The sequence below is a fragment of the Sipha flava genome, unplaced genomic scaffold, assembly GCF_003268045.1.
Source record: "Sipha flava isolate LNK unplaced genomic scaffold, YSA_version1 37_pilon_pilon, whole genome shotgun sequence".
NCBI lineage: Eukaryota > Metazoa > Arthropoda > Insecta > Hemiptera > Aphididae > Sipha > Sipha flava.
Window position 1 is genome coordinate 203,386 of NW_020273087.1, and position 17,088 is coordinate 220,473.

Below are 17,088 nucleotides of genomic sequence, written 5' to 3' on the forward strand. Positions count from 1 at the left end.
GCGCGTCAGTTGCGCCCGCGACGAACGGCGTCGGACGAGGACGCTGTTCGAACTTACGTTTGATCCCTTGGGTCATTTTCACCCCTGTACGCGGGCAAATAATTTTCATCAAAAACAGTGCTACGATATTCGTCACGAGCGCTTATAACCTTATCGATATCGAGGTGTACAAATATGGAAAATCGCTTTTTAAACATTACGAGACGTATTTGGCGGGCTGCGTTGAATAACGTTTTGCGGTTTGCCGACGCCTGGACCTAGGTGTGTACGACTTCTTGCGATTCCTCACGACCGCTGGGACGGTTGCTTAATTTAATCACTTCGATAAAGGCGTGCGAGCGCACGAAATTGTTCGGGTCTTATTTTCTCTTTTTTCTTCGCGTTTTATATTTATCGCTGATCAGGGTTTCCATTGCACCCCGACCGCAGATTATTTTGCCTCCGGACGCGTTCGAGTCAATCATCCGATCAGGATCGTTCAAAATCCCCCGACGGTCGATTTCTAGTACCGCGTCAATTAACGCAGTCGGCCTTGGCGGTACAATATCTGTATATCCAACCAATTATGCAGATTATACGTATTCTACAGCAAACAATAGAAAGTTCGATAATCACTTCTACGCGTGCGTAACGCGTTCCACAGATACTATTTTTAGCTTTATCCCGATCCAGATATGAGATGTCGAAACGTCTATTATCTCGTACCAACGCCCGTTTTGCTTATTACGTGTTTTTTCGTACGAATTTCGAACCCGGTCCGGTAACGTTATTATTTTTATTCATAATTTATAGTCTTATTTATTTTAAATCGCATCGGGTCGATTTGTTTAACGACCTAAACGAAACTGAATGGGTACATGACATTTCGATTAAAATCAATTATATAATATATATGTTATTACTCGGTCGGCCGAGACTCGAATCCGATGATCATTATATTATTGTCGGGTTTTCGCCATATTGTGTTTATACGAATGCCAAGCGAGTATATGCATGGCTATTACAATAAACGGCTGTACGTAGCCGATTGAAATCAAACACAATCGAAACATGTATTAATCATTTTTAATTATTTCATAACCGACGATGGATAAAACATTTTTTTTTCTCTCTTTCGTGTAACCGTCCTTTCCGTTTATTTTTCCCATCGTTTCACCTGTCCGTCAAACATGTGGTCCGCGCACTATTTGTTCTTGATCCTGTCTTGAAACATTACGCAATAAAATATCATGTTTGTATGGAAATGCAAATACCACGGTAGGTACATACAGTGGTATTTTATTGTCCGGAAAAAGATAAGTAATCGTCGACAAGTATTCATACAATCGTCACACGATTACGTTTTTATAAAAGAATAACAGAATAACAGTTACGGGTAAAGTTGGACGGTAGAAGGGGTCCGAAAAATCGCAAATTCTAGTAGACATCGATTCTGATTTAATACTATGTGCTCGCTGTCCCTGCAGTGTTACGGAGGCGTGGACGGAATAGCGCAGTGCGATCCGAGTGATAAAATGTTCAACATAAAACAAGAGTTCATCGTGTAAAAATATTACGTATTTTATCACCAAATACCGACAAGGAATGTATAATATCATCAACTGTGGGTTTTATAGCAGTTGTCTGATGTTTATGGATGCATACGGTTCTCTATCGTGAGCCCGATACGCAAATATATGTTCTCGATATTATATTGGACTATAAGTGGAAAAAAAAAAAAAACCAGAAATATAACTTGTAACATATTATTCAACTGAAGCGTAAACACGCATCAATAAACATTTAAACGCACATAGATTTGATCTACATTTAAACTAATGAGGTTTACGTGCGACCGACTATGGTATTAATTGCTTAAATACACAGTTTTAGAAACTTTCCAATGACGCGATTGTAGAAATTACGACCATGTAAATTTTACTTGCACTTGGTAGGCATATCATAAACACAGTGTTAAAAATGACGGTGTTATCATCATAGATATTTTGTAATCGAATTAGTTGATTTCTTTCAATTTGGAAATATATTTTTGAAAAATCGTTAGTCAGGTACAGTAAATATTTTTATTAAAAAAAAAAAAAAACATGAAAATTTACTTTTGCGCAATGTAATATTACATAATTGGTATGCGAGTATTCGTGTACCTACTATATAGACCCGAGACACATTCTTTGATTAAATTAAAATCAGCAGAACTGGTATAGTTTAATTATGATCTTTTTTTTTTTTTTTTTACGCAGTTATTCGCGTCGGAGAATGTTCAGCAAATTATATTTATTTATTATTTATTTATATTAATATTATAGTATTATTACGTTGTCGGAAATCAATATTTTTTATTTGATAAAACGTAGTTTACAATAACGTCGTCGGCTATGACGTTTTCTTTCTACTCCGGTCGATCGCCAGACCGGTATTGAAATATTCGAACAGAAATTTTTAATTCGTTCGTCCCGCACATTACTCGATTGACTTTATTAGACGCATACACACGCGCACTACAATATTGATTCGGTTTCCGTATTAACTTTGAGATATGTGGACGGTCACGACCGGAATGATCGCGCGTAAGACGGAGCTGATTTCCAAACGTCGTCGTTCGTCGTCACCCGAAACGTGATCACCCGGTTTTCCGTGTACACAACAATGCCACAAAACATGATTATAACAGTATTGCGTACCCGCCGTCCGCACTGAACGGTCGCGATTGTTTGCAGGTCACCTACGGACACGCATTCGGGACCCACCCAGGTTTACGACCGCAAACTCTGTGCATTGCGACGGTTGCTCGTTTGTCGCTCGCCACGACGGCGAACGTAGCACGATATATCGGCGTGAACCATTTTTTCCCCCTTCACGAGCCTAAGAAGAAAATATCCATAAACGTGCGGTCGTCGTAGTGCTCTATTGTCGTTTTTTCGAAATTCGACTGCGTTCGAATTAAAAACGGATTTCAACAAAATCTGCGTAGCATTTTCGACGAAAACGGCAAAACTTGTTAAGACGATAATCGAATTGTTTCACGTCGTTTTATCCCTGTAGCAATTGAACTGGAAACGTTATGAAACAGTACACTCGATTGCCATATCGTTCCGAAAAAGACTCAAGGAGTGTTGCAAGTGTTTCAATGATTTTTTTTTTTTTTTTTACTGACCGTATTTATATTCACTTTTATTGGGCATCTTGCCCGTCCAAATCGATAAAATGAAAAAAATCAAATTAATTAATCATTTCTCAGTCCGTACGAATCGAATCAATTGTTTTTATTCACTTCTAATGGTTTGCGGTTATACGGACATGACGAAGAATGCACGCGTGTGCTCTACAGTTTGATTCTAGTCAAAACCCATTAAACAAATTAAGACAAATTTAAAATTGATCGGTTTGAGTCTCTGACCGAAAAGTTGCGTACGATTAAAAAGTTGGCTACGGGATGAAAAAAGTACATGTTGTTCTGACAGTTTAAAAAGCGGCTTTTTTGAAAAAATTTTCAAAATATATGTTTAGTCGAGCGTTATTTAAACGTCTTCGCCGAACAACTTTTTTCCCGCAACAATATATTTTCCTGCAGATGTGTTGTACTTCGGTTCAATCAACGAAGTAGAAGCGTTCGGTAACGGATTTCAGCGTTACATCGCCAGTGTACAACGACTCGCGTTTTATTTTTTTGTCTTCACAATTTTTACCCGGCAACGGGGTTGAAATCCATCGGAACGGGTAAATGATCGCGGACAGCTTTCGGCCGACGACGGTACAGTGATCGCGCGAGACGGATCGGTCGGGAACGCGCGTACGTAAAAAAGATGTTCCCGACACGCGTATCGAAACGCGTTCGCCGAGGATTCATACGCGTTGAATTATTAGTATATTATTTTTCAATAAACCGGTTAATAATTCAATAAGTAATATCGATCCGCACGTATTGAGATGGACAATAGGTTCATCTGGAGAACCTGGTCGCGACGTGTTGTTGTTCGCGTGAGGATCGTCGTCGTCAGTCGCGATCGTCAAAAGCGCACTCCTCGATTAAAAATTATGCGTTCCGCTCGGAGAGAGCACCGACGTGCGCTCGTATTTTTGTCCGGGTCGGGTAAACGGTTTTTTTTTTTTTTTTTACGATTCGCGTCCTATATCGTCCGTTGTCATTGCGAGCCGCGCGAACGCAATCGGTCCGGTGAAATCGGTGTCGCGCGGCTCGTGCGTTTTTGTATCCGTTTCATAACCGCGCGAAACGATTTACTATCGATCGCACGAAAAATCCGTCATCCGACTCGGGACCAGTTTTATTATCCCGGTCGCGACCGTCGTCGTCATCGCCGTTTGTTTTCGCTTTCGTTCACCGATCGCCTCCGGCGTCATCACAACGACCAAGGTCCTGATAAACTTTTTCCAAGAGTATTGAACAGAAAAAAAAAAAAAAAAAAAACGAAACAAAAAGGTGTACGCGCGCGGCGGTTTTGACGATACGGTTGTTTGGTTGTTCCGAATAACGTATGGCCTACTCCGTTCGTCTGGACCAGCGGTGCGCAACCTTTTTTGATCCACGACCCTCAAATTAATTTATTTCGATGAGGCGACCCGGACCCCCTTCCTACCCGACATTGTGTAAATGTATGCTTACTTAATGTACACAAACATTTTATTCACATAAATTAAATCGTTAACTTTGAGCAATATTTCTTTGATTTAATTAATTCAATGCATAAAAAAAAAAAAAAAAAAAATTATATTTTTATAAAATATAAAATAAGAATATTAAGTTATATAAAATAATATACATATTGTATAACATTGCGTTTGGTGTTAAGTTATTGTCGACCTCCAGGTTGTGCACTATTAGTCTAGACCGAATTTTGGGTCGCGATAAGCCTCTGTTTAAAAAATTCATATTCATATACCTAATACTATAATGTACTTATATATTATATTACGTATGTCATATGCTATCGGATAAAACCATTTTTTTGAATAAACCCGCAACCGTACTATTTTATATTTGTATAAGATAAGATACTTAATTAGAAAAGAATCTCAATCAATATGCGACACATGCCACAAAGCATTTGTTATCGAACACATAGTGAAAGACTGTACACAATATACCTAAATACGTGCCGACCTGAACCTATCATCCAACATAGCAGAAGCACTTGATGGACTCCAAACTCTGAACATTAACATATTTTTAAGTATGAGAAATATTATTAGTAAATCTTAATTTTAAACCAAATTTTACTTCAATAGTATGTAGTATGTAATATTTTAATTTTAAATCTAACACCTCACACATATATTGTTTGACATCTAACGATTAATAATCTTTGATGTTAAAGTTTTAACTGTCAAATAAAAATAGAAGAATGAACAATCAAATTAGGTAATAGTATAGCGATAGCCCGAATTAATCCATAAAACTCATTTGCATGTAATTCATCTATGAACTGCATTGCGTGAAATTGAGCCGCGGTGGAAGTATTTTGTGCTTAAACAATTAGTAACAAATATTGCACTATTTTTTATTTATTTATTTATTTTTTTTTTTTTGCGTGATTACATATACCTTTTTTTATATCATTACTTATAATAAAAATTAAATTTTATCTAGATACCTAGAAAATTATGAATTTTAATCTATTCAGTTGTGAAAGAACTTCTATTATGGCATACATTTAGGGAATTTAAACTTTTTTCGGTTTTTGATTCGCAAAAAATGTATGATAAGATAAGTGGGTCGCGAGTCAAAAAGGTTAAAGACCACTGGTCTTTTTATTAACTTTTTTAATAACTTAACCTTTACTATCGCGTTTCGTTCAAATGTTCATAGAAATGTCTTGGCTTCATAATATTAAGTTAAAAATATAATAACGTGTTTAAAAAAAAAAAACTTTTAAAAAAAAAATCTCAAAAATCATTATAGAATAAATATAAAATCGCAATCGTTTTGAGAGTACGTAATGTATAATCGAAAACCGATTTTATGAAAACAATAATTTCTTCAGTAGCACATACGTCAACCGATAAAACGAGTGGTAATATTAAAGAGTTTACTGTGTGCTTTATAAAAAAACGACTATTTATAGACTTGCAATTATTGTACACGTAATACATAATATATAAGTACAAGTAACCTGCCGTCTCGTATAATGTTATGTTATGCGAATTATTAACCAAGCGCAATCATTCATGAGTATGAGCGCGCATACCGAGTAAAATAATATCATTTTTTTCTTATCCCCGTAAATCCATATGATTATACAGATGTCATTTTTTTTTCTATGTGAATCGAAAAATAAAATACGTGCAAACCGTACTAGGCGTGGCACAACCCTAAAAATAAGACTCCGCGTGTTAACCTTGACGGAATCGATCACCTCGCGAGAGCCGCGTCCTTCTACCGATGGTTAATTAGTTCAGAATATTATTATTTTACAAGGTTCGACAAATGAGATCACCGATCGTTTCCTGGTCGTCGACAAATACGTTATAATTATTCTCCACAACTCGGACTTATCGATGCAGACGATGAGGGATTCGGAGTACTCGAAGCAAATTTATTGTAATTTTATTGTGTCGGTACAACATGTTGAAAGCGTATTGATATATAGCATCTAGACATTGTGGTCATGAATAGATAATAAAATAATGATGAAAACAACATTATATTACGTAAATATTCAAAAAATACGAATGCGTAAACAAATAATTTATAAACGAAAATCAAACGTATACATATTTAAACAGTAAACCTTATTGTGATGTATACATACACAAAATTGTGTATTATAATAGCTCGACACCGGCCGGAGTTTTTAAACATCAGAGGTAAATTTAAAATAAAAATAAATAAATATATTTAACGAGCTTTCTTTAACGCGTGTTCACTACGTAAATCCTGTACATTTTTTTTCTTTCGTTATTATCATTATTTATTCCCAACCATTATTATAATATTACACCGTCGGCATACTGTAACCGCGGTATATATACCAATATTTATATATATATATATATCATCCATTTACCTAATTAATGCCGGTTGAGGTCGAAATTCTAGGTGCTATCGCGCAAAATCATATCCTTCAAAACGTTGAAGCACATTTTGCCGAAACGTCCGTTTTTATGGCCTGTGCTTTAGAAACAAGCTGGGGGTATTTTTTTTCGTCCCCACCGGTAAGTCCGACTTTTATCTCGGCTCCTCTCGCTATTGCCACAAATGGCAACGATAAATAAACGTCCATTGGCTACACTAAGTTTATATACGGCTGTCAACGTTAATAAGTGGCACGATCGTAAATATTTATCTTACACACACAGATACACATACATATATATATATATATATATATATATATGTATATACATCATGTAATACGCGTGTAAACGCGGCCACTGATTATCGCGAAAATTCGGATTCTTCCAAACCCTTTAATAGCATTAATAATAATAATTATAACGATAATATTTATAAACATGCATCATCTCGCAACTGGCGAATCGTTGTCGTAACGACTAGGAAAACAATCCATTTCCCGAAAACAATGAGAATTGCCAGGGCTGCGTATTTACAATTTTATGTTATGAAGCGTATTTTGAATAAAAGTTCTATTGAATATCGTTCGTCAAAATTCGTTAGTAAAGAGTTAAATCAAAACAAGACTAATACGAAATGGCAAACTTTTCGTCAACTAGAGTATTGTTTATGAATCAGTACTCGTCAGATTCGATGACATTCCATGCTTCTGACAATCAGGTAAACGCTTAGTATTTTTTCGATTCCTGCGATTGCGGTTTGGGGTGGAAATTAAACAGCGGTGTAGTAGGCCTACTTCCCTTGTGTGTTTCAAGAACATTTTCGAATCGTCATTGCACTCTTTTGTACATATAATTAACAGCTCATAATGCATTCGGTCAGCATGTCAACAATTGTATAACCTCTCCGTTGTAAATTACATAATTTTATAGAGCAGGGATGGGCAACTGGCGGCCCGTGAGCTTTTTTTATCTGGCCCGTGCTATATTTTCAAATTACATCATATAATTTCAAAATTTAGCGTCTATGCTCTAACAGCATAGAGTTTAGCTTATTGATATAATAATTGCTGTCTGGTATTAAACATTTTTAAATGTCTAAATGCCAAATGTATGTGTACGTATAGCTTTCAAACATAGCTGTTTGTAACCATAGACCTTATACTAATAGACGGAGCATGGGTATAGTACCAGCGGTCGGACGTGAGTGCACTGTTCTACTATTACTCAATTACCACGGACATGCGTAATAGAATTTCAGGTCGGCGATCGTTTGTTGCGTTTTAAAAATTATTGTATGATAAGAATGCATATACAAATAATATCATTATATCATTATATTATACATTTATAATTAGGTAGAAATTCAATCATTTTTATTAAAGGATTATTATTTTTTTTTTTTTTGTGGACTAAGTTTACGGGATTATTTATTGGGCAAATTGATTTTTAAATGTTTTAATAATAATATACTGTATAAATATGAGAATAAACATATTTTATGTCGTCAAAAATGATAACACTGATATGAGAATAGTCGTGACCACACGGCGTTCAATTCCGCCAACCAGTGATGCTCCGTCTACTAGTGTCTAGTATAAGGTTTATGTTTGTATCGAACTATTTAACTATATACCAGTTTCTTCGTATCATTCGTGTCGTGCTGTCATGTGTGTTGAATTATTATTTCGGCGTACATAAATTCTAATTAATATTCATATTTTGAATGACCTTTTTTTGTTTTCTCCTATGCTTTGACCCGCTGGATTATAATTTTCTGAAAATTGACTCTCTAGTAACATTGAGTTTCCCACCACTGGTATAGAGTATTGCACAAGTAAAGTTAGTTCAGTTGAATTTTTGTAGACCATCAATACACTTATTTAAAATTAATTTTTTTCTATTTTAGAACTTTTATACTTATAAAATATTTGTAACATTAATATATAGTTTAAATAATAATAATAATAATAATAATTATAATATAATAATATATACTTTAAATCCTTGATCATGGCCATGGAAAAAATGTAAACACTATATTTTTCATTGCTAGGCAATAATCTAATCGGTTTTTATCGCTTTTGATATACACTTAAAATAATAAAAAAAAAAAAAAAATTATTTAAGTTTAACATATTACGTGTGAGTGTGAATTAACATAGCCATTAATTTATTCCGTTGTACAATGATAATGATCTACATTAGACTAAGTATTAATCCGGGATAGTTGTAGCATTGTGTTTCCATAATATCAATGTATATATTGTTTTTCACAGTTCAATTTTAACCAACCCTTGATAAAACCAAGCAACCAAGATGCAGTTGAAAAAATATGTGCGCAAAATCAATCGGACCGGAACGAGGAGATTTTACTTATACAAAGCTTGCAAACGCGAATCGGTATGGTATAAATTTTTTAATAACACTATCGCGTCAATACGAATCATGTTATACTGCGTAAAAACGTAGTTTTTCTGAGCATAGCTATTCGTGTATTAAACTGTTGCGCTTAATGATTTTTATCAACGAAAAAAAAAAATAATATCTAAATAATGTCCGTGGTGTAGAGCCGAACTACGACATCAGTCATACCGTTAGCAGAGCAATGGAAAGACTCAAGGAACAGGTCAATCGAAAAGTCGAAATCGTGGAAAACATCTTTATATCGATAAACGATGAAATCGGATGTCAAATACAGAATGCTTCTCAAAAACTGGACGAGTTTTTGATTACCATAGATAACTCGTTATCCAGTATACTCGAAAATTTAAACTCGGTTATTGCGAAAATAATTTTTTTATTGTCATAAAATTATGGCGTACAGAAAAACGTTAAAAACGTTAATTTTGTGTTTTCACGTTTTAGGGGGATTTCATGCAATTCGATTTCCTACGCAAATCTTTCGGTGACGTAGAAGATTTGATAAACAAACGCAATCAAAAAATCAACGACTTCACAAACGTAACTCGAGAATTGGAAAAAAAAAGAACTGCGTTAATCGAGACGTGTTACAAGCAGTACATGTCAGAGCTTTCGGGTGAATCGTTCGAATGGCTTTTCGAAAAATATTTGAAAGTAAATCCGCGATTTATATTACGTCTCGTCTTGTTAAACTGTTGTTCGAGTGATAATTGTTCTCATCCTTTGCAAGAACTATAACATTATCAAATTGGGAAACTTCCGGACGTACGAAGATCTCCGGTTTAAATTAGTTCTGTTGAGCGAAAATCTTCGACAGGATTTTTTGCTTAGAGCGTATGAAGTCAAGTTGAATATAAAAGCTAACATCACAAAGATTTTCAGGGATAAGTTCAGGTGAGAAATCGGTTCGTTTCCAACCATCGTCATACATATACATGCGTGTATTAACGTGTTCTTACATAGAACTGCCGCTGAAACGATAATATCGGACAACATTTTCGTTTTTCAAACCAAGTCGATTGATATTGTGAACGAATCGAACAAACTAATTGATAACTTAACATATCAAGTGAAAAAACAATTAAATTTCGCCACCATAATTGAGGGCTCCGAATCGTTGAAAACGTATTCGAGAAACATCGGTAAAAGCGTCGACGCATTGGAAAGATTAATATCGAATAACATATAAAATCAATATGAAACATTTCAGATAATACCGTTGACAGTGTGCTGTTACCGTTGGTCGACAAAGCGCCTGAAGATATTCAATCGCTCTCGATGAAAACTTTAGAAGAGCTCGACAGGATTATGAAGGATTCCGGTGAATCTCTTAGCCCGGACGAAATTACTGCGATCGGCGAAGAAATGTTAAACGAAGCGGACGGCTTACTGCAGGATATAACGGAAACAATCATGGACGTCCGGTTATTATTGAGTGACGTTAAAGTCGCTATACAAGTAATTTACGAACTACTCCGCGTCTCGATAGATATAATCGACGGTCACTCGAAGCGTTTAACGGAAGCGAGGAACATTGTCTTAGTAGCTCTCGAGACGAATTTAAGATTCAATGACACGGAATTAAACGTAATACTGTTGATAAATTATTATTACCGAAACAAAGTTTCTATCGTAGTTTTTGTAGATTTTTGTTGACAGTTTTAACGTCGCGTTCGATTCTCTTGTGCAAGCGTCGACCGAAACCGAAGTTCTAATGTTTGAAAAAAAATGTAACGATGAACTGATAAACATTGAAAACAGGTAAAATTCCATATATTTAATTTTTGGTAATATATAATATATTTCTTTAATAAACTATGTATTCGTTGAAAGAATACAAATAAATCGAGAGAGTGAAATGTATACCATATCAGGGTATAATGATTTAGTGACATCTGAATTCGCTACAATTAGCGCGGATATTCAAGATCTTTTAAATTCTTTACCGAAAATCATAAAATCGGTTCCTGAGTTTAACTATTTATCTGAGTCGAAATTCTGGAAGAAATCCATCGAAACGTCGATAATACCCTTTAAAGCTGCAGTCGACAGTTGCCAGAAAACGTTAGTACTCAAACATTCGTTTTAAACGTTTTCGAAATTACTTTAGTCTTAATTTTATTTTTTTTTAGTTTTAATGAACGTCTGTTGAAATTAATTGAGGAATTGATAACCTCAGATCTGCTAAGTAATGAATGCGCATGGACTACATTCTTGACGAATGGCGTCGAGGAACGGTATGCTGACGCAGCAAAATGGCTCGAACAGCGTACTGTAATAATGAACGACGGGATTGCGAAAAGAAGAACTGACGAAATCGAAGATCATCAAAATATTCTTGAGCGTCATATAAAAGTAATTCGGAAAATATGCCATAACGAATCTGATCTAATAAAACGTTACGACGATACAGGTTACACAAGAAATGAGCGAGCATTTACAACGTAAAACAAACGAATTGTTGGAGGGATTTGATCGGCAAAGAGATTTGATATCGAAAAACGTTGAACTAGTACAGTCAAACATCGAACAATTGCCAATGTTGGAACTGTCCGAAAAAACTAACGCGCTCAGAGCCCTAGTAGATTCGGTGGCTAACGAGTTGAACGATCAGTATAAATCGCATTACAATACCGTGGAGTGGGAGTACGAAGCGATCAGAAGTTCAACATCGGAATTAATAAAGTCTATCAAGTAAACAATACGAAGAAAACGATCATAGTTTCCTTTAATACAAGGACTTATTTTCAGATTGTTTCCGGAGGGCGGGAATCATGGGCACGAAGAAGCTAAAGTTATTGTCGATGCTTTGAACGATCTGACGCGCACAATGTCGGAGCAACAAACTGAAACCATGAATTTATTAAAACGAATAGATTACGGATCACTGAGCAAAACGAAAGAGTCGCTTTCCAAATTGATAAATTCGTACGATAGTTCTATACTATAGAATAAAATCACTAAACAGTGATACTTTAGTAAACCGTTTTGTTTAACATCAACTGATACAATTACAGGGTGGAGATCGAATTGGATAAAAAAATATTGATACGAAAATATTATGCAATCAACCGGATTATGAAAGTTACCGTGAACCAAGAAATTTTAAACTTGGAAAAAATGATTGACAGTCTGCACACGGATTTGCGTCACGTCGAAGAAACGTTCGGAAAAGATGACATCGCGGAACTATCCAAACGTTGGTCGCAATTACTCGCCGAGACGCAAGCCTTCGTGGATTATTTTTTCGAGTCGTACCGCGATATCAGTAAGAACAATACGAGTTTTGTGTTCAACGCTAACAATGAACCGCGGTGTTTCGGAAATATTTATTTGTAGGCAGTGACGTATTTAGAGAGTGGGTTAGAGGGGGCGATCGCCCCGGCCGGTATCAGATTTTTACACAGCCCATTTCATGTTGATGAACAATAATATAAATTGGTTAATTTTTTTTTTTTATCTAAGATAATATTCTAATATTGGAAATATTCATGGGAGGGGGAACAAAAGTTTTCAACGAAAAACCTATTCTTTAAAACGTAAATAAGATACTTGCGATCGAGAATGACCGATTAACGCGACTAAATGGCTATATTAAATATTGAACCAGACATCACAAAAAGTGTACAGTATGATGACATAATCAATGAGTATAGTTCCTTTAAAACTCGTAAAAAAATATGTAAATTGTAAATATTTTTTTTGTAATAATAATAAATAAATCTATTTTAAATTTGTGACCGATTTATAAAGATAACATAATGTTTAAAATTTAATCTGTGTTTTCTTTTTCTAACACTTAAAAATTGTTTAATGGAAATTTTTGATTAAATAATCAACGGGAACTGGTTCCACCAGAGAATACAAAAAGTGAATACATTAAAAACAAAAATGTAACAAATAAGTTAGAAAGCACTTAAAAAGATAACGATAACATAAAGGCTGTTATACGGCCTACGGGTGGTTACTGGAAAAAGATAAATAATTTTTGTTGGGAGGGGGAGGCGAAACGTTGGCACCCATGTGCCAAATTTCTGGATACATTTTTGTTTGTAGGGGTCCTGCTCAAGTCGCATACGAGAGATACGATATGGAACTCGAAAGCGGAAAATATTAAAATCACCAACGACTCGGCGAACACGTTCCTCAGGGGACAGTCGAAGTTTTACGATTATTGCAAAACCGATTTCGGCAGCTCCACCGGGACCGACGTCGGTGCAAGATTTCTGAACAACATTCACTTGGCGATGCGACAATACGTATCGGAATCGCAAAACAACGCAGCGGTAAGCGGCAGGATAACAACACGTTTTCACGAGCGTGCAATAATATACGGTTTTATTTCACGATGTCCACGTCGTCGTTCGATTTGCTACACCGTGTGTGCAACAATTAAACGTAATGCGCAGGACATGGCGCTGATCGAATCGAACAACGTTTGGCTCACGGAACAATCGGACATCGCGCAGGTCTACCGCGAGATAATGGTAGAAACGTTGGGAAAAATCCGGGCGACCGTTTCACAAGCCGAGTCGATATGGATTTCCAAACTATCAGGTCGGCGGTGCTCTTATCATTATCGATCGTAAGATTTGTGCAGTCGAGTGTACAGCCGATTCCTTCCATATCACGTATACCAGGGGCGGCCAAACGGTCGATCGCGGACGACTTCAGAGTCGATCATGTTAGATTTTATTTTTAGGCCATGAGCACGAAAATTAATCGTGGTGATTATGAACAAATTGTCCATAGGTTTTATCTGTATAGTTTTTATCTTTTATTCTAGTTTATAAAAAATTTTTTCAAGGAAGTCGACCTTCAAAGATGAAATATATTTTTAGTAGATCTTGGCCGAAAAAAGTTTGGCCGCCTCTGACGTATACGATTCCCGGGTATCAAATTATCAATGATAATTGTTACTGTCATTATTGGTACAGCAAAAACGTGTGGAAATCGAGGTACTCCCAAAGTTATACCAAATGTTATCTACAAGTAGTATTTTTACGTATGTTAACGGCAGGTATTCAGAAATTTTGCTTTTGAACAATAAGTTCGACAATTACACAGATGTACAATAAAAAATAATACATGTTTGAAAATACGGATAACAGATAAAATAACAATTAAATATGCACAGCGTGTGCAGAGGACATAGAGAAAATTATAACAAAAATCGTAATATAACACCAATTAAATAGAAGAATTTTACTAAAAAAAATATCAATCGAAACGGTAAACGAACTTAAAAACATCGTAACGATGCCCATTAACTCCCTCGTCATTAAAGTAACTTATACCTGCGTACAACGAAAATATGGAGTGAGGGGGGAGTGAGAGGACCGATAACCCCTAAGCGGTACCGGTACATTCGCACCGAATTCGCAAATCGAAAGCGGTGATAGTACCGCGAAAATGCGTTGTAACGTCGATTGTTTTCGACGCAGAATTCTGCGATTTCCTGCGGGACGGTCTGCACGTGGCCGAACGGAAGTTCAAAAACGACGTGTTGTCTACGTATCACCAGGAGTGGCTGACAGGGTTGACGCAGGAGTGCAGCTCGTTTGACGACGAATCCCAGTCCACGCGGCAGCGATTGAAGGCGATCCGCGACCGGCTGCGCGATAAGCTGAAACCGTCGCACGGACATCCGGACAACGCGGCCAAGTTGGAAGCGTTATTGTACGAATTCCGTTCGGTGCGCTCCGAGTGCGAGGACACGTTGCAGGACGTCTGCGCCCGCGCAAAAGTAAGACCGGGTTCTTCGGCTACGGGATTTTACGTTTTTTTTTAACCTTTCCGTTTTCTTTTCGTCCCCACGAACCGTCCGGTATCGTTCCGGTTCCATTCGCACGCGTGCAGATCCGCGTCGAGAAACTCGCCAAAAACTACGAGAGCGGGCGCCCCGAAGACGTAATGAAAGCGACCACCATGTCCGTGAAATGCCATTCCGGTCTCCGGATCCAGCTGGACAACGTAAACACGAATTTGCCCGTTTTGTCGGTCGGTAAGTGCACCGTAGAAATATTCGGAAACGTGTCCGCTCGTGATCGAAACGTTTCGGCAACCGTATGAGACGTGATCGGTTAAATCCTCCATCGGCTTACGCTTCTTTGCCACTACACTTGTCCGCGTTACGCGACCGTAACGTTCACCCGAAACGACAATCGCAACGTGATCGTTTCCGCACGTCCGCAGGTAACGAGTACGAAGCGATCCCGAAATCTCTAGTCGACCGAATCACCGAGGAGCGCGCCGTCGAGAAAGCCGTGAAAAACGTTAAACGGTACACGTCGGAGACCGGAGCCGGAATCGTCTTCTGGTCGGACAACCAGCGGTTGTGGGCCGACAACCTTCACGTGAGTGAAATATATTCCAGTAATACAACACTAATAACACTAATGCTGACAAAAAAAAAAAAAAAAATTGTCACACCCCAAGTGGAAATTAACAACAGGCACAATACTGCGCCAGTACTGACTGATACTGGTGCTTTACTGGCAGTCAGTAATGGAACTGTACTGGCATATATCTGGGATGATAACGCTTTTCTGTACTAATTATCCACTACTGGCCCAGTACCAATAGTCGGTACCGACTATCACCTTGAGACAGTACTTCGCCTTTATTGTGTGCCAGCACTGATTATCAGTTAACTAGTAGTGGATAAACAGTACATAAAAGTGTTAACATCCCAGACATATCCCAATACTGTCACTATTACTGACGGCCAGTAAAATGCCAGTTGTAAAAATGTGAAGGCATTACTACTCAATATTTGAAAGGCCAGTTCTGTTAGAAAATTAAAATGCTTCTAATTAATATTGCTTAAATTGTTAAACATATTAGGTATATCATAAAGTATAAATAAATACATAAATATCTTAAAAAATTTAAGTTAATTTTCAGAATGAGAAAAAAATTATACAATATATTATATTCTGCAGTACTTAGCATAAACTCAAAAACATTAATAGTTGATAAACTTAGTTTGAAATTTTCACAAATGCATTTGTGTAAATCGTATATAACAAAATACGCTTATATCTATTTAAAAGAATAATAAAACATATTTTAACATGGAAGTATATACCACTTATACCCCAAAACATTATTAATAATTAAATTTATAATTATTAAATTCCAAAATGATGGACATTTTAAACCTAATTAAGGAATGCAATTTTTTCCACATCAAAAAAATAAAGGCGTCTTAAGAAACTAAATTATGGAAAAGAGGGAAGTTGAAGTGAAAAAATACGGATTAAGAATTAAGAATACATATTAAGAAATAATATTAAAAAGTAAAATGTAGTTTATTTTTTAATTAATTAATTTGAAGGTATAACATAATTAAAATATGATCAATTTTTCTATTTAACAAATTAAAATAAATATATGAAATTAGGAAAAAATTGCATTCCTTAATCAGATTTAAAATGTCCATCATTTTGGAATTTAATAATTATAAATTTAATTATTAATTCCCTCTGTTCCATAATTTAGTTTCTTAAGACTCCTTTCTTTTTTCCTCTTTCCCTATCTTTAGCACCAGAAAACCAACGACTAAGTGTGCTGCATATTTCTTTTTGGTTAGTATCTGGAAACTTGGTAGTAATAACATCTAAAGTAAAAATT

The 17,088-nt window shown here is 36.2% G+C and overlaps 1 protein-coding gene across 4 annotated transcripts in view; it reads left to right on the forward strand.

Annotated features, from left to right (window-relative positions):
• Positions 1-8,727: 8,727 nt before the first annotated feature.
• Positions 8,728-17,088, forward strand: part of LOC112688152 — a 61,367-nt gene continuing 53,006 nt past the window's right edge. For 2 of the 4 annotated variants that reach the window (XM_025561216.1, XM_025561215.1), the window contains exons 1-17: positions 9,346-9,432; positions 9,600-9,808; positions 9,898-10,107; positions 10,184-10,347; positions 10,417-10,595; positions 10,664-11,040; positions 11,099-11,214; positions 11,287-11,517; positions 11,586-11,808; positions 11,867-12,147; positions 12,205-12,381; positions 12,471-12,721; positions 13,510-13,739; positions 13,863-14,010; positions 14,898-15,199; positions 15,313-15,457; positions 15,649-15,809. In XM_025561216.1, coding sequence (XP_025417001.1) covers positions 9,638-9,808; positions 9,898-10,107; positions 10,184-10,347; positions 10,417-10,595; positions 10,664-11,040; positions 11,099-11,214; positions 11,287-11,517; positions 11,586-11,808; positions 11,867-12,147; positions 12,205-12,381; positions 12,471-12,721; positions 13,510-13,739; positions 13,863-14,010; positions 14,898-15,199; positions 15,313-15,457; positions 15,649-15,809 — 3,366 coding nt within the window. In that variant the 5' untranslated portion in view covers positions 9,346-9,432; positions 9,600-9,637. Of the gene's footprint in view, positions 8,872-9,082; positions 9,243-9,308; positions 9,433-9,599; positions 9,809-9,897; positions 10,108-10,183; positions 10,348-10,416; positions 10,596-10,663; positions 11,041-11,098; positions 11,215-11,286; positions 11,518-11,585; positions 11,809-11,866; positions 12,148-12,204; positions 12,382-12,470; positions 12,722-13,509; positions 13,740-13,862; positions 14,011-14,897; positions 15,200-15,312; positions 15,458-15,648; positions 15,810-17,088 lie in introns of those variants that run through there. The other 2 variants (XM_025561218.1, XM_025561217.1) reach the window with 2 other exon arrangements.